This window comes from Dermacentor andersoni, chromosome 10 (genome assembly GCF_023375885.2).
Source record: "Dermacentor andersoni chromosome 10, qqDerAnde1_hic_scaffold, whole genome shotgun sequence".
NCBI classification, from domain to species: domain Eukaryota; kingdom Metazoa; phylum Arthropoda; class Arachnida; order Ixodida; family Ixodidae; genus Dermacentor; species Dermacentor andersoni.
In genome coordinates this window covers 95,409,929-95,431,122 of record NC_092823.1, presented here as the reverse complement: position 1 = coordinate 95,431,122, position 21,194 = coordinate 95,409,929, and the positions used below count along the sequence as shown (strand labels likewise).

The 21,194-nt window shown below is 45.0% G+C and overlaps 2 protein-coding genes across 2 annotated transcripts in view; both read left to right on the top strand.

The window, feature by feature from the left end:
* The first annotated feature begins 250 nt into the window (after positions 1-250).
* Positions 251-4,500, top strand: LOC126546017 (uncharacterized). Its single transcript, XM_050194076.2, has 2 exons — positions 251-593; positions 1,627-4,500. The coding sequence occupies exons 1-2, from the start codon at positions 280-282 to the stop codon at positions 3,527-3,529; spliced, it is 2,217 nt and encodes a 738-aa protein (XP_050050033.2). The 5' UTR covers positions 251-279; the 3' UTR covers positions 3,530-4,500.
* A 12,066-nt stretch (positions 4,501-16,566) lies between these two features.
* The window catches only part of LOC126543549 (uncharacterized), a 37,787-nt gene continuing 33,159 nt past the window's right edge, over positions 16,567-21,194 (top strand). Inside the window, exons 1-3 of the mRNA XM_055062554.2 lie at positions 16,567-16,663; positions 18,555-18,594; positions 20,951-21,057. Of these exons, the coding sequence (XP_054918529.1) occupies positions 18,593-18,594; positions 20,951-21,057 (109 nt within the window). The 5' untranslated portion in view covers positions 16,567-16,663; positions 18,555-18,592. The remainder of the gene's footprint in view (positions 16,664-18,554; positions 18,595-20,950; positions 21,058-21,194) is intronic.

Here is a 21,194-nt window from a genome sequence, read left to right as displayed (position 1 = left end):
ACTTTATGCAGAACATCACAGGGACGCCGACGAGGACGGCGCCGCTGCAGGCAGAAATACGCCTGGAGTGCCCATATAATTGCTATCGTAATGGTAGGCTGGTGATGACGAGATAAGTTAAAAAGGCAGTAACAGAGGACCTTCTCTACCGAAAGTGTTCCTTCCGCTCATACGTCCGTACCGTGGCGCTGCTCTTAGCGTACATGGAAAGCGTTTGCACAACCCGCTATGCGCTTCCTTGCAGAGTTTACCCTGGAGCGAGAATGTCTGGTCACGTGGATGTTGCGAGTGCATTGCTGCATTCGGCGGCTGCACCTTGACCTGACTGCGGTGGCAGAGTCGCCTGGTGAGTTCTGCCGACGGTTTCGACTGCGCGAATGCTACAGGGCCATCGAACTTGGTGCCAGTGGAACAGCATCGCCCAGAGGCCGCTTCTTTTTCCCCTTCCTTGGTCACGTGTACCTCCTCACCGAGCTGTCGCTCTTCGGGCTGCACCTGCTCCACCCGGACGACAACTTCCGCCTCGCCGCTCTCGTCGCATCGAATGTGTTACTCAGGAAGCTCTCCTTGAAGCGGTGCCACATAGCCGACAGGTAACACAATTTATTCCTTGGGGTAGTGTATGTTATTACGTGCAAGACCTATGCGCTCAGGTATTGTCGCTCTGATGAAGTTACCGCTGAGAAGCGACGACTGCTAGCACCATAAACACGTACTCGTTGCAAGCAACAAGAAATGCACGAGAAAAGCGTAAACAATGAGATTTAGTAAAAATTCAATGAATTCATATAGTTAGGAACGACAGAACATCCAAATAAATCAAGTGTCGCAATCATGTAATTTTGTCACGGCAGATGTTTTCTGCCGCAGACACAATGGCCTTTGTCGTAACGAGAGTTAAGGCTCAAGGAATAAATCGCGTTCGCTACGTCCGAACCTAATTCTTGGGAGAGCAGCGCTTCAAACCGCGTAATAAAATTTGTGGTCGCGATAAACGTGAAAACGACTGTAACAGCTTTACAGGCCGAGATAAGGGGCCCTTTCGGAGGGAATGATTTCTGCTCTCCTTTTGGGAAATCTTACATGTAGTCCAGCTTTGTTGATGAAGCAAAACGAAGTAAATCTTTCCGAACTTCCCTTGCATGAAGGATGCAAAAAAGTGCTGCCATCTTCTTGCATGTATACGGCAACACTCAATATTGTGTTAACAGTGTAGGTATTAAAACATCTCAATGGCATCTAAAAAAGTTCGAGATATAGCCATTACTCATTTATGTCTTCGCGCAGAAGCCGATGCTAAGCTTAAGTGTATAACGTAGTAAGAAAGATATACGAACCTCAGATAAGTGCATTGGCTTATAACTGCCTTACAACTTACAACTTCACGTTGTTAGGCACAAGTACCTACACACCATCAATATTTTTGTCTCCTGCGAGTGCATAGCTATTTATTTCTGCACTGATACTCAAGTATACCCAACCTTAGCCAGCTTGACGTAAAATATTTTGAAGTAGACGCAGACGCAGTAGCCTTGGCTCATACAAGAATAATGTATATTTAGGTTGGGTCGCCAGGTGAATCAAAGTGGACCAACGTCTTAACGTTTGCATTCTTTCCACTTTCAGCAACTTGGCCGGACTGATCGATGCGACTATGGGTCTACCTCTCCTAGAATATTTCTCGCTTTCTCTGTGCAACGCTGGATTATGGTTCAAACGAAGCCAACAGCTGGCGCTGCTGCTGGCAAGCGCTGGCTGTAAGCGCCTAAGACGAGTTCAACTCCGAGTTGCCTGCGACCTGAAGCCAATCTTGGAGCACTTAAGTGAAAACAAAAACGTCGTTGAAGTTAAGATCAGTCAGGAGCTTGCCGCTCCTTCCGAGCTCATGAAACTCTGCGACCTAGCTGAAGTCAACACTTCTCTGAGGCGCCTTGTTCTTTCTGTGGACCTGGAGTCAGCCCTTCCCAGCCGCTACTACCAATTCATACTGGCCAAGTTCATAGAAAACGCGAAAATGGGGTTTTTAATGCTGGAAAATTCTTTCTTCACGACACGAGGTGCTAAAGCAATTGCAGGAGGTCTGAAGAAAAATGGCATTCAAGAACGAGCATGCCCCCCTTTCGAAGAACTTCCTGCTATGAAAGACAAGTCTGAATCACGGTTCCTAAAGGCGCTCTACCTCAGAAGTTACAACTTTACTTGTGAGCACCTGAGTATTCTTGTGGAAGCGCTGAATGTCAATGACACCCTCGAAGTGCTTGATGTGGGGCAAGTTCGGTCTTCGCCATCCGTCAGTCACACAGACGTGACGCAGAAAATCATCGATGGCGCAATTTGGCAGCATCAGCGGAAAACTATTTTCCAGAAAAACTGCTCTGCGCCTATTGTACGTGTCAACAAAGTGCACTATGCGGAAGAAATCCCGCTTCTGATCTCCGCCATTCGTAAGGACGTAACATTCCGCAAGTTGAATCTCGCATTTTGCGATGTTCCCAGAGATTCCTTAGAAACTCGCTCCCTCCAATTCGGCTACTTTGTCGCCGTGCTACCGTTTTTTCGAGCATCGGACGCGCTCCAGTCATTGGAGATAGACGTGCGTTTGCCCGGGATCCGTTCCCACAGTTTTCTGGGTCTGTCTCTGCTCGCTGCCACCAGCAAAACCCTGACTGAACTGAGCATCAGTTTAGCGGACACGTGCTGCGAATTCACCTCCGTCCTACTATTCCAAGGTCTCGCCTCGAGCGTTTCCATTCGCTCTCTCACGATGAGCGGCTGGGGACTGAAGCATCCGGCGTTAGTCTGGTTCTGGTACTTCAGCCGCATGAACCAGACCCTCCAGAAGCTCCACATTCACGTTACCAGTTCGCAAGGCGAAGAAAGCGAAGGGCTTCTAAAATGCCTGCCCAGTATTATCAAGGAATGTCGCTGGATCGTAGACTTCAGACTAACGCAGGGAAAACTGAAAGAGCCAATCGTCATTCCCGAAGTGCTCGCTCTTGTCAGCAAGAACCAGAAACTGGAACCTGTAGCAGTTACACAAACCATAACGGCTGCCATGGCACCCTGCCGAGTCATGCGGGCTTTTGAAGAGAAGCTAACGGTAGACCTAGGTGTTAGACTCCGTCGTTCGTTGGATATGTCAGGATTTAAGGAGGCCCTTGTGGAACGGACAAACTGGTACACGGAGAAGATTGAAAAAGCGATAAAGTTCACTAAGGGCTTGATTTCTCGCACTTTGGGCCACCGTGCGAAAGTTCAACGCCGAGACAGCGCATTGAGGCCCAATTTGGAGGGACAGGACAGGCGCTCGCTTGGGGAACTGGACGAAGTCACTCAAGAACGAATTTTTAAAAGCCTCAAAATTCCCGACGCTTCTGCATGGCATTGCTCAGATATCAATGCCGCTGAATACGAAATGCGTCTCTCTGAGGTGAGCCATGCCATCAGGACCATTTACGATGAAGAGCACCAATATTATGCATCCGCCTGCAACAAACTGCAAGAATTGATTAGAGGTTTGTGCATATAATGTCGCTTTGAAAGCCCCGTCGGCTTCCTTGTTTGGTCCATCAGCGACGACTCATAATAATGTGTGCCTTTTGCTTCGTATTTCTGAGGATTTATCACTGACAACGCGTCGGAGTGTAACTTCACTCTGTCGAATGTTTATCGGCCGCATCATCCTAAATTTACATGAGAATAACCCTATGGACAATAACATTATTTATAAAAATGTCATATGAATTCATGACGCTGCAGTAATGCATCAAAGAACATCTTATCTCTGCCCATTTACTATTTTTAAGAACGAAACTCTGTTTACATACCCGATGGTTTTTCTTAGTGTAGCAGCGCTGTGTTGTATGCTAAGCTGCGAAGATTTTAAGTTTTTATGAAACGGTCCAGTCAGTGTTTACCACTGTAAAGCACTTTAAAGAATTAGATTGCTTTTGTGGTGCATTTGAGATCGTGTATGCGTGTAACTGTGTTTACAAATCACATTGACCATCGACTTGACGCCAACCTTGTTGTGTGAAGTGAATTGAGAATGTGTTGTGGCGCTTTTGGTACGCCAACTTCTTGGCATTCAATCCGTCTATGCCATATGCTGTTGGACCTGAGTAGAAATAAGAGCCAAGGAAGACTCATTGTTTGTCATCTACATTGACACGTGTACATGTTTATCTTTATCGGGTGACCACGTTTCACTGCCTAACAGATGTTATCGCACAGCGCAGGACGTGCCTGTATGTACAGGAAGTTTCTGGAATGTTATCGATGGTCACACCGCTGTATGTCACCGAACCTTGCATAATTTGATTGCATGTACACGTGACGCGCAAGTTGTAGAACTTTGTGGAAGACACGCTGGACCCAGCGATTACTCTGGAACATTCGACCACTGATGTGTAAAAGCCGACGCGCTTAACCCGCTGATCAGAATTTCGACGATCGCCGACTGTGTTCGCCGCTATCGTTGTGCTTTAAGTGTAGCCTGGTTTTGTGGGCACAGGTTCGCCCAATAAAAGTTAGTTTTGCCTTTCACACTATTGCTGCTGTGTTCTTTAACGTCACTATTACGTCACAATATGCAAAATTAAGGGGGCATCACAGAAAACGTTAAGCTGGTTCAGTAGATTACACTTCTTGAGCATCAAGCAGGTCGGCTGAAATGTGGCGGATGGTTTGCTAAGCCAGAGACGGGGCATGCGTAAGGACTAGTGGCGATGCCTGTTTCACATTTACGGACTGCACTCACGAATTTCGCGAGCATTTGCTTCAACAAATTTAACAGTATGAGGTTCCATTGCTTTTGAAGATAAGTGACACCGCCGTTTTGGAGCATTTAAAAATGTTTAGCCCACTGAGCGACGTATCCGCAAAAATACCTTAAAGCTGACTGTGTAGAACTTACGTCATCGCCGCTGTAATTTTTGCACAGAATTCTTGAAAGGTGATAAATTCAATTAAGTGGTGACTATTACACCCATTCTTCCCAAGAGTACAGATTCGGTTTTGAAGGAATGTTCATGTTAAAGTTGATACACACTCCAACATTCCAGAGAGTTCATTTACTAAAAACAGTAGCTTGACTAAAAAATAGCGCTTGGCATAATGGCAGTCGGTGGACTTTGGCACCACGTACGATGATTTATAAGCAAACGTATTCTGACCTTGCAGGCCCCCACGTTTTCACTACAGTGCATTACAGTAAATGCTCAACCAAGATTGGTTCACAATAATGTGAAGACATGAAATGAATAATAATGGCCAAGCAAGAAATGTCTTATAATCGAGGCTCGTTGGACAAGTAGGTGCATGGTAGTACGTGCGGAATGCTAGCAAACTGGAAGGAATTGGACCTGAAACACTCATGCCCCTTTGTTATTGCCGCCGTTGTATCTGGTGTGCTTTCATTTGCTGGCATTCCTCACCTACAATATGCCTCTGGAGCCAACGTTTTGACCAAAACAACTTTTTGTCTGGGCAACCACTTTTCTTGGCCGAGTTCCATTAGCTTGTGCTCCTCTGCTGCCAAAGGGAGAGGAAAAAAACAGGAGCATAGAGTGGGTGCCGGAAGTAGAAATGCAAAAAAAAAAAACAGGACCGTTCCACTACCGTACCGGCGAAGCTGTTTGTGGGCCCTTAATGGCGAACTGCACCTCCGCCACCGGTCGGCCCATTAGTGTACTATCTTCGGGATCGGTCCACGCATGGGGAGTGCTTAACGCATGTGTCAAATCCGCTGCAGGTCGGCCCTGCATTGCACTATCTTCAGGATTTTTTTTCTACACGCGGACACGACAGTAGGGAAAGATTTTTTTACAGCTTCGCTGTAAAAAATCCCCGCTCCTTCTAGTCTGTGAAGATGGTGGAACAGCGAAGCTGTGTTAGTTACACCGAGTGTTACACCATGCAAGTCAAACTTAGCAAGCAGTCTATATGGTAAATGTTTGGCTTCACCGCTTTCAGCTCATTTTCACTTTTGCGTGCTTCGCGGGGTGAGCATGCTTTAGGAGGGCTTTTTTTTGCGGTTCTCAGGACGACACGTGCAAATTGCGTCAGGAAGGACCAGCAACACTCAAACACATGCTGTGGGAGTGCAATGTAGTCATAGGAGGGATGGCCGTTACTCCGGAGACCCTGTCGTCGAAGTGGGCCACCGCTCTGCGCAGCTCAAACCTCGGAATCCAGACGTTGGCAGTCCAGCAAGCCCGTGAGGCGGCGTTGAGGCAGGGCCTTGACGTTCCCCCGTGGGAGACCTGAGCCCGGGTCGCGTTAAACCTTGCCGGACGTACAAGAAAGTTGTATCCATCCATCCATCCATTCTCCCAGTGTCTTTCTTTTTGCGTGTGAGGTTTGTTTGGGCGGTGATTTATATGGCGTAGCTCAGCGTCGGCATGCCAGCGCTGCCAATGAGTTTCAGCGTCTCGGGCACGCACTTTCCATACCTCTGGCGCACAGCTCATGGTCGGCCCTACGACGACGAGGCCGTTCACGAGCCAACTCTCGCTGACGCTCGCGGCAGGCAGCTTGTTCCTCAGTAGTTGTAGCTGGGATGGAATGTGCGGAACCACTAATCCACAGCTCCGTATATTGGACGCAAGGCCCAGCACTGGAGATGCGGGCGCTGCAATCGTTTTGATGATTGGTTGCATTAGTTTGACGATCGACGTGGCCGCCGACGCTTCTTGTTGGCGCAAGAAGTGCCGGCAGCCACGTCCTCTTAGTATCCCGTTTCAATCGCTGGGCATTGTTCGTTGGCCGCAAACCGCCAGCATAACATTTGTTTCTTTCGCGGCAGGGTGGAATCAGTCGTCCATAAATTTGATGACGATCTTGCTCTATCGCCGAAAAGACAGTGGGATAACCGCATAAGATTCGCATATAAGATAGCACTCTCATAGAGGGAAAGGGGTCACTCCAACCACTTTCCCCCTGTTGAGCTCTTTTCCTCTCCCGTTAGGTCAAGTGGCCCCTTGTAGCGAAGTCCGACAACGACCGCACAGGGTCCGCATAAACAGCTTGGCTGTTAGAACGACGGGAGAGGGGTATCCAGTCATGAATAGCAAGGGATCCTAGTAATGCTATCGTATCGAAGTTGTCCCCCCTGTAGCATGCGGACATAGCTACTTCGGCTCCTTTTTTTCTCCGGGTTTGGCCTTGGTGTGTTACCGAACAGGTTGAGCGGGGCGGGTGTGTAAGGCACAGAGGGGCGAAAAACAAGAGAGCCATGGGGCTTGCCTGGAGGAGTTCATAGAGAAAGCACATGCGTGAAACCATTTAGTTAAGTCACAAATGGTGTTTGTGTCCACTTAAATCTGTTTGTGAACATATCTATTGGGGAATTTAGGTTGATCGCGTCTTTGCAATGGCTGTAGACATGTTTAACGTCGAGTGTTATGCTTCGAACTTCTCATTATACACGCATGTACTTCCAATTCTACGTAAACCACGAGAGCAACAGTGTCTCAACAGTGTCTCGCACAGCAACACCGAATCACACTGAGCTCCGCGTATGTCTTTAGAACCTCTTCGGCACCAGCATATTCGCAGCCTTCAACATTTACTAAGCGTGACTGAGACAGCCTATAACTCTATAGCATACAGCTTCGTGCCTCATAATCAGATAGTGGCTTTAGCCCGTAAAACCACATAATCTAATTTTAATAGAGCTTTCCACCAAATTGCCTAGAAGGCTCTGGCGCATGGTCTTGGTGTCTTTAAATGTAAGAAATTTGCCTCCGCCATGGAGCGCATCTTTATAGTTTTCTTTCGCATGTGCAAGTAAAATTATTCTAACAACTGTGTTCCAACACTTAGCAAAAATGATGACAGCTGGAGACTTCTGTAGGCTGTCGCAACTTGCATTCATTTGGTAAAAATGCTGCGCTTGGTAAAAATGAGCTTACAATGTTGCAATGCTGATATATATTCCGTTACAACATAGCAGGCAACTTTTCTTACTGCCCGCATTCGTGAGGAGGAAATAGTTCATCACATGGAAAGAAAGGAATTGGCTCTGCGTGATAGCAAATGATTTCTTCGTAAATCCGCGACGTGGGAGAATTTTCACGAAAGGTAAAGTTATAATAGCCATTTACCCGTGCATAACAAGAAGCTACAAAGCAACGGCATAGGGGTTTCTCAACAAGGTTCACAGCCTGAAGAAAATTTCGTCGTAGTCTGAGGATTGGACACGGGGCCGACAGATTTCTGAGTGGTCGCTCTACCAACTGAGCTAACCAGGAGAGTAAAAGCTCGTTTGTAGTTCAACGTTATCAATGCGCCAGACGCGTCGGAGCGCGTGGCCACGTCCGGTTACGTTGGCTGGCCAGTGTGGTTCACCATCGGTTGACGCTGTTTTCGCCAACGTGACGTAACGTGTAAGCGCGCTCACGTTACGTGGGGCTATATTTAGCCCTTAGCATATTGAAATCAGATGGCGAGATAATAGACAACTCAAATAGGCCTAGTCAGCTCTGCGGAAATTGTCTAAGTGGAGGAAGTTTCTGTTTCAGTTATACTTAAAGTAATTAGACGTCGCATTAAATCGTGTGGTTTATGCCGCAAATTATGATGTAAGTATTTTATAGAAAAGCATCGCCGGTTCCTAGTTTATTGGCAACCGAGCGACTTGGTTGACACGTTTCCACGACGAGCGACCACAGAGCACCGCTTACACACGTTACCCAAACATGGTTCGTGGTATGCAAGCATTGCAAAGGTGAACAAACACGGAATTTTACCCGAATTTACTTCCACAGTTTATATATGTAAAACATACATTCGATATTCCACAGAAAGCGTCGCAGATAGGGTACAACTGCACTGAGAAACACAAGTCGTGAAATTAATACGGCTGCATTAACTGCGTGGCTTCCTGAGCGTTGCGTGCCAAATACTATGCGAGTGGGATCAACATCGGAGCTATTAGTGGAAGACGAGGACGAAGTACACGAGAGCCCGTGGCTTCGTACTCTTGTATTGAACAATACTTTATCTCATGTATTCTGAGTTTATTTTTCATCTTGGATTATATATTGATTTTCCTTCTTTGTGTTATTTATTTATTGACCAATTTCTTTTATTTATTGAATCATATTACCACCCGATTCGTGCCCTATACCCCATAGTGGGTTTGTGCCATTAATTGAGGCTTCATCATCATCATTGCGCGCGGCAGGCAGGACTGGGGCCTGTTGGCTTGCACTGCGGGACCATGCCTTTCCGATATCGGCGCCCAACGTGGGGATCGAACCCACGAACCTGAGCCGTTCTCCCAGTATGAAGCGGAGTATAGATAAAACAAACCATTGCCAACGGCTCGGAAAAGGGGCCTTTTGTAAGGAAAGTTGGTGTCTCTCTTTCTTACCCTCTAAAACAAGCACGTTGTTACAGAGGCTACAATGGGAACGCTTTCGGGACCAGCGTTAGGTAGTAATTAAAATTGTCTATAATTCTTTACCCCAGCTTGCGGTTGCTGAGTTAAGCATTGCCCTGTTTTTTTCAATGCAGACTACTTCACGACTGTTCTATGTATTATGTTACTTATAGGTATGTATTTAATTCCGTGATATAGGCCATGTGTGATTTAATAAACCTTTTCAACCAGTACCCTACTGCTGGTATATGTTTTCTTAATAGATGTCTGGAAACATTTGGGTTCTCGAGGAGTCCAAGGCTACCCTCTGCTGTGACTGGCAATAAAAACAAATGCCCTGAAAGAAACAAAACGATAGCTATACAAATCACTTGAGGACGTGTTCGAGCAAATAGTTCGTATGTCGTGACACACAGCCAACAAGTTCACAGGCCAAAATTACAAGCGAAAATGCAAGACTAATGTTGTCCGAGTGAAAAAAAAAATGGAAAGGCATCTGTTTTTTGAAGATGTGTGGGCGATGTTAATGCCATTGACAAGCTGTGTTATGGTGAGCGTGTAATTGATATTTTTTACATGCGATGCTGATTAATATGATTAGTGGCCCATGCCAAGTTGCATTTACCCTGTAAAACAAGTTGGCGACAAAGAGAGAGAGAGAGAAGCTCTTTATTAGGAAACATATTTTTGCCGGGGTGTACACAAGAGGTTTATTGAAGAGGGGAACCGGTCCTGTGCCCAGGCACATATCCAGTGATGCAAGTTGGCGTGAAGATGTTCGACAAAGAGCGGCTACAGCCAGCGGCACACACCTCATGACCCATGTTGGCACTAGGTTCATTGAAGAGGGGCACATGCCCAGCGTCACATACCCAGTGATCCTGGTTGATCTGACGGTCAGTTTCGGACTCGTTTCCCTCAGCACAGCAGCTGGATTTGATTGATTGATTGAGTAACTTTTATTTTACAGTCCTGCAGAACGCGCATTAGCACGTCGCGGGCCGCTCCCACGTCGGGACCGACAGGCCTAGCCTGCCAGCCGCATCGTGGGCCTGCTGGACAGCCCAACGTTGCTCAGCCAGGAGTGGGTTGCGGAGGGCCGCCTCCCACCTAGCTGAGCTGAGGTTAGGGCTTGCTATAGAGATACATCCCCAGAGCATGTGCGAAAGTGTTGATCTATCCCCGCAAGCAGGGATACAGCAGGGATTTACAGCAGCTGGATGCTCTGTCTATTATGCCGTAGAGCACCTAGTGACCCATGTGTGTGGTCAAAGAGGATAGCCGAGGTTGAACGGATGACACAGAGACGCACAAACCGCAAACTTGAAGTTCTCATAGAATTCGAATCAAAATATAAAAAACAAGAAAAACGTAGCGATGACTACCATACGCCATACACCTTGTGATGCAAGAGCCTGTGGCGAATGAACATACACGAATACATTACTGGAATCGTGGGCTTTGAGAAGCCGCAAGTGTCGCAAACTTCAAAGCTCATGTCTGGATAGATACCAATAATGTAGTTATTGTACATTAATTTACACTTTCCTAATTAACTAATTGTCTCTCATAAGTTTTCGAGGTGCGCGCTTCTTCATAAAAACGCCCATATTTGTAATGTCTCGGTTGGTGACTACCCAGCCAAGAGTTTCTACAACGACAGTGGTCTTTAAGCGAACACCTCCAGTTTTGTTCACAGCTTTTGGCCACCTTTTGAATATTCACTGCAATGTAGAAGAGGTACACATTCTTCAGCGGATTCTTCACATGAACGAATTGGACTTAGCATATATGCGTAATCTTTGTTTCTGCTTAACCTTGACCCCCTGCGGGGCTCAGTGGCTGAGGCTTTATTGAGGTAAAAGGAGGGCGCGGTTTCAATTACCACAACCACATTCCGATGGTGGTAGAACGCAAAATGTGTATAGTATCCATGTGCTTGTAATTTATTTTTGTGCGGCTGTAGTATATGTGCGATCCTTATTTAGGTATGTTAGCGCATTCTATCATTGAATTAAGGGATGGGGGTGGCAAGTGGCTTGGAAAAGTGGTATACCAATTTTGGCACCAATAAATATACAAAAATATTTCATTTCACTAGGAATACATTCCCCAAATGGCATGGGGAAATGTGAGCTAGAAGGGCTTTAAAAGTGGTGCCGAAAATACCAGCTGCGTAAGTCAACTCGGCTACATAACAGTTTGACGCATCTCGTTTTTCAGATGAGCTGAAAATTCGCAAAAAGTAATTTTTTTGATTTTTCAATTAAGTATGTGGCCTCACAACCTATTTTAAGTTATTAGAATTTTGAATGTTCGCCGGAAACGGCACTGTTGACCAATGGCGGCAGCACGCTTGTTTGCACATGAACAATCTTGTACATCATAGTTTGAATTCCCAAATTTTTGTATATACTAACAGCGTTGTCGCGTTCACATGTTTCCCTCAGAAGACATGGATGCCTTGTTTTTCATCAAAGTTGAAGAAATAGTGCAGATTCTGTGGAAATCATTATGCTAATCTGCGTCAAAAACGTGGTCAACACACACCTCCAAGGGCGGGCCCAATAAAAATCACTGGTGCCTAGCTCAGCTACTCAAAAGCAGTAAAAAGAAAAAAAGACAGTTACATTAACTGACAAGAAGAATTTTGCAAAAGAATCTCGATTAAGTTATGCTGCAAATTGTCCCTGTGCATTTTAAGCTCGGTTGGTCACAAATGAACACCTAAACGTGATTTCTGGAAAGCTCTTCTCACGATCACATAAGGGAGATTACTTCTATAAATAAAAAATAACTTTGCTGTGAGATATTGTTTAATTATTGTAATTTGGGTGATGTACCTACTGAACTAAGGCAATTGTTATCTCAGTAATACGTTTTAATTAACACTTTCTTTCTTTGCAAATTGCAATCACGATAGTATGTCAATGTCGAAAAATCTCATCATCATCATCATCATCAGCCTGGTTACGCCCACTGCAGGGCAAAGGCCTCTCCCATACTTCTCCAACTGCCCCGGTCATGTACTAATTGTGGCCATGTTGACCCTCCAAACTTCCTAATCTCATCTGCCCACCTAACTTTCTGTCGCCCCCTGCTACGCTTCCCTTCCCTCGGAATCCAGTCCGTAACCCTTAATGACCATCGGTTATCTTCCCTCCTCATTACGTGTCCTGCCCATGCCCATTTCTTTTTCTTGATTTCAACTAAGATGTCATTAACGCGCGTTTGTTCCCTCACCCAATCTGCTCTTTTCTTATCCCTTAACGTTACACCTATCATTCTTCTTTCCATAGCTCGTTGCGTCGTCCTCAATTTAAGTAGAACCCTTTTCGTAAGCCTCCAGGTTTCTGCCCCGTACGTGAGTACTGGTAAGACACAGCTGCTATAAACTTTTCTCTTGAGGGATAATGGCAACCTGCTGTTCATGATCTCAGAATGCCTGCCAAACGCACCCCAGGCCATTCTTATTCTTCTGATTACTTCACTCTCATGATCCGGATCAGCAGTCACTACCTGTCCTAAGTAGATGTATTCCCTTACCACTTCAAGTGCCTCGCTACCTATCGTAAACTGCTGTTCCCTTCCGAGACTGTTAACCATTACTTTAGTTTTCTGCAGATAAATGTTTAGTCCCACCCTTCTGCTCTGCCTCTCCAGGTCAGTGAGCATGCATTGCAGTTGGTCCCCTGAGTTACTAAGCAAGGCAATATCATCAGCGAAGCGCAAGTCTATTTTGATGCAAATTTCAATGCGAACTTTATTTTTCAGTGGAAAGCGCCTATTGCGAACAATATTTGACATAAGTTTGAGCGTTTTAATTGCATTAGTTAGCTTTTATATGTTCCTTGAACAAAGTACAAGTAGATGTCAAAATTTATAATTCCAACATTTCTCAATATTTTAAAGTAAAGCTTGGCATAGAGAACGCGCGAAAATTTTAATCTTTATTCAGAGGAAGTTGAGAAAATTGCAAAAACAAACATGTATGTACATGTATTTCCTGCCATCTTCCCTTGAGATGTGTATAACTTTCATGAAACATGGAACATCGTCACCTTAAATTACCGAAACCTCAAAAGAGCGCAACAATGTTTTACGTTGCGTGGCACCTCGGTCATCTACAGAAATTAATTGTGTAAATCTGTGTGGAATCATGTTCAGATAACAGGTCTTCAGAAGACCTCCCATATCTCACATACAAATTTCAAGGAGCGCCCACTCAACCTAGAGCTGTTACTGTGGACCCTGCGTTTCACAACATTATTCCTCTGGCCCTATATTTTTTAAGAAAATATGTAATTTATTGCTTCTAATAAAGCAGTTTCGAAACGCCTTCATCACCTTGTCCCTGCTTTTTCTTTTTTTTACTGTTCGCATAACCGCGGACGCCTGGGAAACGAGAATGAAGAAGAAGCTGTCAGCTGTTCGCCGCTGTTCGCTTGATTGAGAAACGCCTGAAGTTAATTATCCACTCGGAAGACAAAGTGAGTGCAACGAGTTTGTTTTTCTTTGCCCGTGCGTTTCATATGATATGCTGAAATAATTTTTGTGGGCGAAATCTATTCGGCTATCTTGCTCGCCAGAATTACCTTTTGTGCGCTGAGTGACTAGGTTACGCCTAATGATGGCTAGGAGATGGCTAGTAGGAATTTCCGCAGTTCTCGCATAACACCCAAATTTGTTTTTTTATCGTTAACAAATTTTTTTCAATTGTCTGAAGCATGCAGCTCTATTCCATTTGAGCTACATTCAATGGAAGGTGGGCATTATTTGCAGAAAAAAAATAGTATTTATAACATAATTATTGTCAAACTATCGCTAATTGTTAAATTAAAATTTTCTCTGGTACCCTCACCGCCATTATATAATACAATCTCTTGAATCTGTTCACGGCTACACCTCTGGTTTTACTGTGAAGGAATAAGCCAGCGAAAATTAGTGCCATTCGCATCCCATCATCTTTGTCCCTCCCTTCATTAGCTCTTTGAGGATTGTGTACATAATTATGTTCACCAAGGTTGTGCATCAACAGCAAATGCATTCGTGAAAGCAATGACATTTAAAATGTGTCACATGCATCTGAAACACTTCTGAGTAGAATTGTGCTGCAGGTTTGAATAACTTGTCCAAATGCTTTAGTAAAACGAGTGGGAATGGAGATGGTTGGGTATTTTTACTTCGTGTGAGTATGTGATTGTATGCAGCGGGTTCACTTCTTTCAGTGCATTTTTTTGCAATTCGTTGGACAAGGAACAATTTTAATGTGACTTGATAGGTGTCTTCCAAGGCTGCTCGAGATGAAATAATCTGTTTTCATATATGATGTTCCTGTGTGAGTTCTCGCATGAAGTTATCGTTGTCTAATTATGACAAAACACACTGAAGGTTTTGAAAATCGTTAATCTATTTGGCAGCTGTGCAATTTTTATGATTCCGAAAATGTAGGAAATGCGGTGGAGGTAAGTTTTAAATCAACAGAATCAGCTAGTGCCTGAAAAGGTTAAAACCACGGAGAACCTTAGCCCTGCTTTGCTTGTTTTCTATCTTCCAGCGAAAATGTAACTGTTCTCCCTTTTTCAAAACAGCCTCGCACATTGCGTCATTTACACAGTTATTACAGTTTCACACGTCCTTTCAGCTACACTCTCGCTTTGAACTTATTCGCCTTACCGCAAGCAATTGAACTAGGGAACCGTTATTCAAAGACGCTGTTTGCATTCGTGACCACGAGAAGTTCAGACATGAATAACAGCTACTTATGAATAGTAGAATACTTCTATTGTTGAGTCCTTATTCTTTTCACTCGAGTTTTGTTTTAAGGAGTGCGTAGTATTGTGCCCTGTGCTACTTTTCATTTTTTTGTTCAGTATGGCTACTGTTTGCGAGATCCTTGCATGTTATCTCTTCTGTTTTTTTTTTTTTTTGCGTTAGCCAATGCTCAAGGTTGTGCTCTTCTTTCTTTTTGAAACAACTGTGCATCCTCTTTCGCCTAATACTCCAACCCTGGAGCCTGTGAGCTATGCAAATAAATATGTTAATTGTTTTTTGGTAATTATTGCAACTTGAGAATTGTTGCTGGCATGTTCGGAAGTCATATTCACTTGGAATAGATTCTGGAGGTGACACCAGTTTTGAGATACGAGCCCCCATAGTCTGCCGCGAAATGCAGCGGCGTTCCTGGTACTGGTGAGCTTCAGTGTAGTAACAGGCGTTTTGATTGAAACGTAAACGCAACAACAATGCATTTTTACCGCAAGTTCGAGAGATTTTACCTCAAAACTAGCACTGGTTATGAAATTTGTTCTTTGTAGATGTGCCTTGTGATATCACTGGCTTCGAATACTAAATTGTATTACTTGCGCTTACTTATTCTTGCGAACCGGCCAACGAGTAATAATCTTTGGTAATATCCATGTCGTAATAGGTTATCAACATTGTAAACCATCATATCTTACTTCTTCGCTTCCAAAAGCACATTTCAGCAGGCTTGAAACGCACACATCAATTAAGCTTTCGGTATTTTAATATAAATGAAGTTCTTCACTCCCCTCTCTCACTGGTCCTGCAGTGAACGGTAATTTCTGGCTATGGAATAAAAAATAATTAACGTACATATAGCTGGACGAATACAGGACGGTAATCGGCCGTGTCTGGCACGGCGAGTGACACAGCTGTGGGGAGCATTAGCTGGTTCGGAAGAAGCTCAGGCAACCCTCGAAACATTATTAGACAAAGCTTCCGTGAAAATATTCTTGAAGAACTGTGACGGAACAGATAAGCGGCCGCCTGCAAGTACCATGTGTTGGATTCAGTCCGCAAGCAGACGGCTTTGAGGAAATTACACCACTGCTTAACCCCCAAGTATTCAGCTATGGCGTTCGATTGCCTTAAACGCAACAGCATTGTTGACTTACGCAGGGTCCTGCAATCTATAGAAATAATTTCACTGGCTGCGTGGAAGCAGAATTCTTGGAAGAGACGGACAGGTATGTGTCATTCTTGCATGTCTGTTCAGCTCTGCGTATTGCGAGTTTGGCGTCATCAAAAAAGCAAAGAACACAAAGCGCTGTTTGGCGCTTGACTGAAACTTGCTTAATGCTTCTAGTAAGCGTTCGGTGCTCCCATAATAGCACGGCGGATGTCGTTGCTGAATGCAGAAAAGAATGAGCGCCAGCTCAAGGCACAGAGCATCCGCAGTGTGCGACGGCAGTCGAGGGGGGCAGGTATCGGAACCGCATCCCATCTACTTTCGACATGGACGACCACCTGCCGGTAAGTCTGCTGTTGACGCATAGGAATATCAGACTCACCAGCCGTCGTGTCACCAGTCATTAGGCGCACTTTAATGATCTAGAAGAGGTCAAAATAAATCCGGAGCCTCCCATTGCATGGTGCCTAACTACCAGATCGCGGTTACGGTACGTAAACCCCGAAAGGGATTAATCATTTACTCACCAGTCATTCACGGCATTCATAAAAACTGTTGTTTTCTGTCACGGTCGACCCATACGAAACTTCTTACCAACGGTGGATGTTGGTAACGGTCCACCTTTAACAGCATCACTTACAGCAGGGGCGAGCAAAGAGAACACACCGTAGGTCATGTGTTCTCTTTGTTCGTCTCTCTTGAAAGAGGGGATGTTTAAGATGGACCTGTACGAAGCTGAATTTCTCGCGGACGAAATTATTTTTGCCCTGGTCCTGCCGTACGTCAGCTTTCACACTTCCCGGACGCGTGGTAGATTGTGGTGCATGCTTGCGAACAAGCGCGTCGTGACATTGCAGTGTCTAGCTGAGTGTCACAAACCTTGGCGTAACAGCACATATGCACCAAAAGAGAGCAGGTCATGTGCAACCTGCATGTTGTTTTAAAACGGACAAGAATGAGGGCCGAAAAGGCAGTCGATTGCGTTGACATTTCTCTCCGACGCAGTTTGCCGTTTCGAGCAAGAGTATCTGCAAAGTAAGATTTATAAACTTGGATACGTCTGTTAATTTAGCTAGCTGCAATGCGTTGAATTCAAATGTATTTTGCCCACGTGGAATGCGATGGCAGTGCCGCCTTATCCTCTTCGCGTCATGCTCTATACAGCTTGTCTCGCTGATCCACTACGAAGATTGTGGTTGCACAACATACAGTAACAGCCCTGTCTTTTAGCTATTAACTGTCACTGTTTCTCTCTTTTCTGGCATTGCAGTATCTTGGCCAAATAGTTGTGTTACGCACCCTGCTGACCTTCAGTGCTTAGGAGAGATATGTAAGAGATGTGAGTGCCTTCACAGTCGAGGAAAATGCAAAACGAGGGGACAGGTGTTGGCAGGGCACTTACATTTGTGCGCGTGGAGCTGCTAGTTGTGGCATCGTTTTGTCGCTTTGCGTCCCCTTCGTCCCCATCGCTTTGCGTGCGCTGAAATTGTTTTCGATTATCTTCTGGGTGGGAGGACTTTTCCAACCCCCACCCCAAATTGAACAAATCTCAGTCTTCTGCAAACTCGTTCGTATCCCACTCGGTGCGTTAACAGGATAGACCCTTGTCCACTAACAGTCGTGCCCCAAATGTGGTCATGACTCATGCTCTTTTGATCACATGCTCTGGGTGTGTCCAGCCCTTAATGCCTCCCCACCCATCACAAAAGAGCAATGGGAGGAATCCATCAAGAGCAGCAATCTTCACATTCAACTCCAGGATGTCCAGAGGGCCCACGACATTGCGGCGGGACTTCGTCTCCCGACGATCCCATCCTGGGCGGTAACACCAACTAGATTAGATCTCAGTTTTTCTGGACTCAAATAAAGTTCTTGTCATGTCATCTCATGCGTGGAACCTACTATGTTGAACACGTTATATCTGCCCAATTTTTTTCTTCACTTTTAATTTTCTTCTGAGCTTAAATGACGGTGAAATCATTTGCTCTGGTTGGTTTGCAATGGACAAAACTATAAAGGAACTTGCAGCATTCGAGATCCCACACACACGCAAGAAAAAAACTGTGTGCGATGACGAAGCAAAGGAAATGGGAAAGAAAAATGACGCATTCTACAGAACGAACTAATACGTCAAATAATACTGTACTTAGTATATAGGAAAATGCAGATTCCGTGTGTACTTGGAAAGTCGCTGCTTTATATTCTACTAGCCCACTTTTTCCCTTTTCATCATAGGTTCCCCGAGTTTGGAAGGCGGGATTCCACACTTCTACATGTAAGTTATGCACTTTCTGCGCTTCCCAAGTTTGCCGCTACGGGCATGACAATGCCGCATTGGTACAGGAAATGCGTTCGTACTGATATTAAAGAGTAGTTTTTTTGCCAACCTGGCCGGAATTTACTGACCGTGGCTGCTGCTGCTGCTTTCCTGCTGAATAACTTACGGACAAGGTGACGCACATGTAACTATGTCAGCGTAAACTAAGTCACCATGCGCACTACCACAGCAGATCTGCGGGTGACCAGCTGTGCTCTTTCGAATGACGCTAGGGACCAACAAAGAGTGCATAAGTATTCTCACTGCAACAAATAGGTGGTTTCAAGTGCGTATTTCCTTCATTAAAACCTAACATTCTACGCCCTTCTCTCTCCATTTGCCTCGCTCCCTTGGTCGGTTTCTCGCCCAGTAGAACGGGCCGATCCCGAAGACGCTGTAATCTGCTGTCACGTGGGCAGCGTGACCCGTGTCTCTGTGTCTTACCTTCTTGCCGGGAAGTCACGTGATCGCTTTGCACCAAAACGCCCGTGTTATACGATGAACACTTGTGTAATATTTACTTCCCCGCTTTGACATGACCGTCTGCTTGCATCTGGGCTTAGACTGTGAACAATATAGCCCATAAACATGAACACCGCAAGATATCACACGTTGCTGAAAAGACAATAAAGAAGCACGCTTTGCACTTAGCATTATAACATTTATGTAAAGGCTTCACGAAAGCTTCGCATAACAGCAGTTACGACGCGGGCATTGCATCTGCATGCCTTCTTTAAAGCGTAGCTTTCTTTGCCAACGTTCCTTGACTTTCTTGACTGTAACTTGGGGCTGCCATCTGGTTGAATACATACATCAGACAAATATCGAACCTCGGTCCCACAGCACAGCAGCCTCAACAATTAGGACACGATCGCGAGTATAACTTTCTATCTTTGCCAACGCGAACTATGTTGTGGCAATGATCATCGCCTGTGTCCCACTGCGTGCCACGGGTGCGCGACAGCACAGGCGCGCACGTCAGTTCCTTTTACGACAAACACGCAGGAATAAAATGGGCGAATTTATAGCATTTATTTACCCGCTTGAGAAAACCTTTGCTTCACATATAGGGTGTTTTTTTATTTAACTTCAGAAATATTTGAAATATTTAAAGGAGAATTCTAACCCTAGAACTAAGAAACACGATGAGACGGACATTACTTCCATGAGCAATGAAACGCGGAATTGCCTAATTGAAAAATTCAGCGGTTAAGTTTTTACTACATAATTAGGAGACGTATTGCAATCTGCGAATTGTAGCTAGCGAGTTTCCCAAGGCATATGGACTTTGAAAGAATTCTGAAGGTGGCAGCGGTTTCAAGATACGGGCCGTCAGACTTGCAGTAAAGATCCACTGCTATTCGACTTATTATTTTGAGATACCGCTGTTTTATGCATTGAAACACAAAAGTAACTTGAACGAATGTATTTCGTGGGACGCTCTGAAAATTGATATCTCGAAACTGGTGTAGTCCTGAAAATGTGCTCCAAGTGGATGGGCCTGGTGAACTCACCGGCTACGATTCGTGAGTCGCAATATGGGCCGTAACGTAACAAATTAAAGAAGGTAAATAGTGCACTTATATTAATTATTCAGTAAGGCAATTTGGCGTCTCTTAGAAGTAATGCTCGCTTCACTGAGGAATTTAGCTCAAGGCTTAAAGTTGTGCTATTACCACAGGCAACCTTTAAAAAGTTTACGTGCAACTAAAGAAAGACACCTGCCGTATGTTCCAAGATATGCTTTGGATGGTCATAATTTTTTAACATTTCAAAATTGTGAAATTGCATTTTTTTTGCGTTTGAGAGTGTGTGTGAGCTTACGTTGGGTGGGCGTCTAATAAGATGGTAAGCATCAAATATACGTGTCATGGCGGTGGCCGTGCGGTGGCGCATTCGGGGAGATTTTCGTTTAACACAAATACATGACCTGAAATGAAGCACGTAGGTTGACAACACTATGGCAACAATGGATGTTTTCAACGAAGTCGCGGCAGCGCACCAGCAATTTATTTCTCTCTCTCTCTCTCTGTATGTGTGTGTATGTGTGTGTGTGTGTGTGTGTGCGTGTGCGTGCGTGCGCGCGCGTGTGTGTGTGTATGTGTGTGCGTGCGTGCGTGCGTGCGTGTGTGTGTGTTGTGTGTTGTTTGTTGTGTGTTGTGTGACTATTTTATTCACATGAAAGCCTACAGAGTTTTTTGTGACAGTTGTTTCTGTTCGCAGTGGGATGAGATTGGCATAACGCGCGAGCACGTCATCCCAATTCTCTGTAGATGAACGACAATCCCACATTACCACTCTCGTTTATTTGCAGGTTCCGCCTTTCGCACGTGGGTCTCTGTGCTGCCATCATCCTCCTCGCCACCTTCGCCCTCTTGCTCGTGTGCGCCATCTTGTTTCCTGTGCTTCTCAACCCAACCCGTACGCAAACCTATCTTTACCTGTCTGTGCGAGCGCGTTTCAAGGATCCTTGTAACAAGAGTTATAAACGATCACCTTTTGAGTACAATTATTGAGTGCGTTCTTTCAAGTTCTAGTTCAAGTTCAAGTTTATTGTT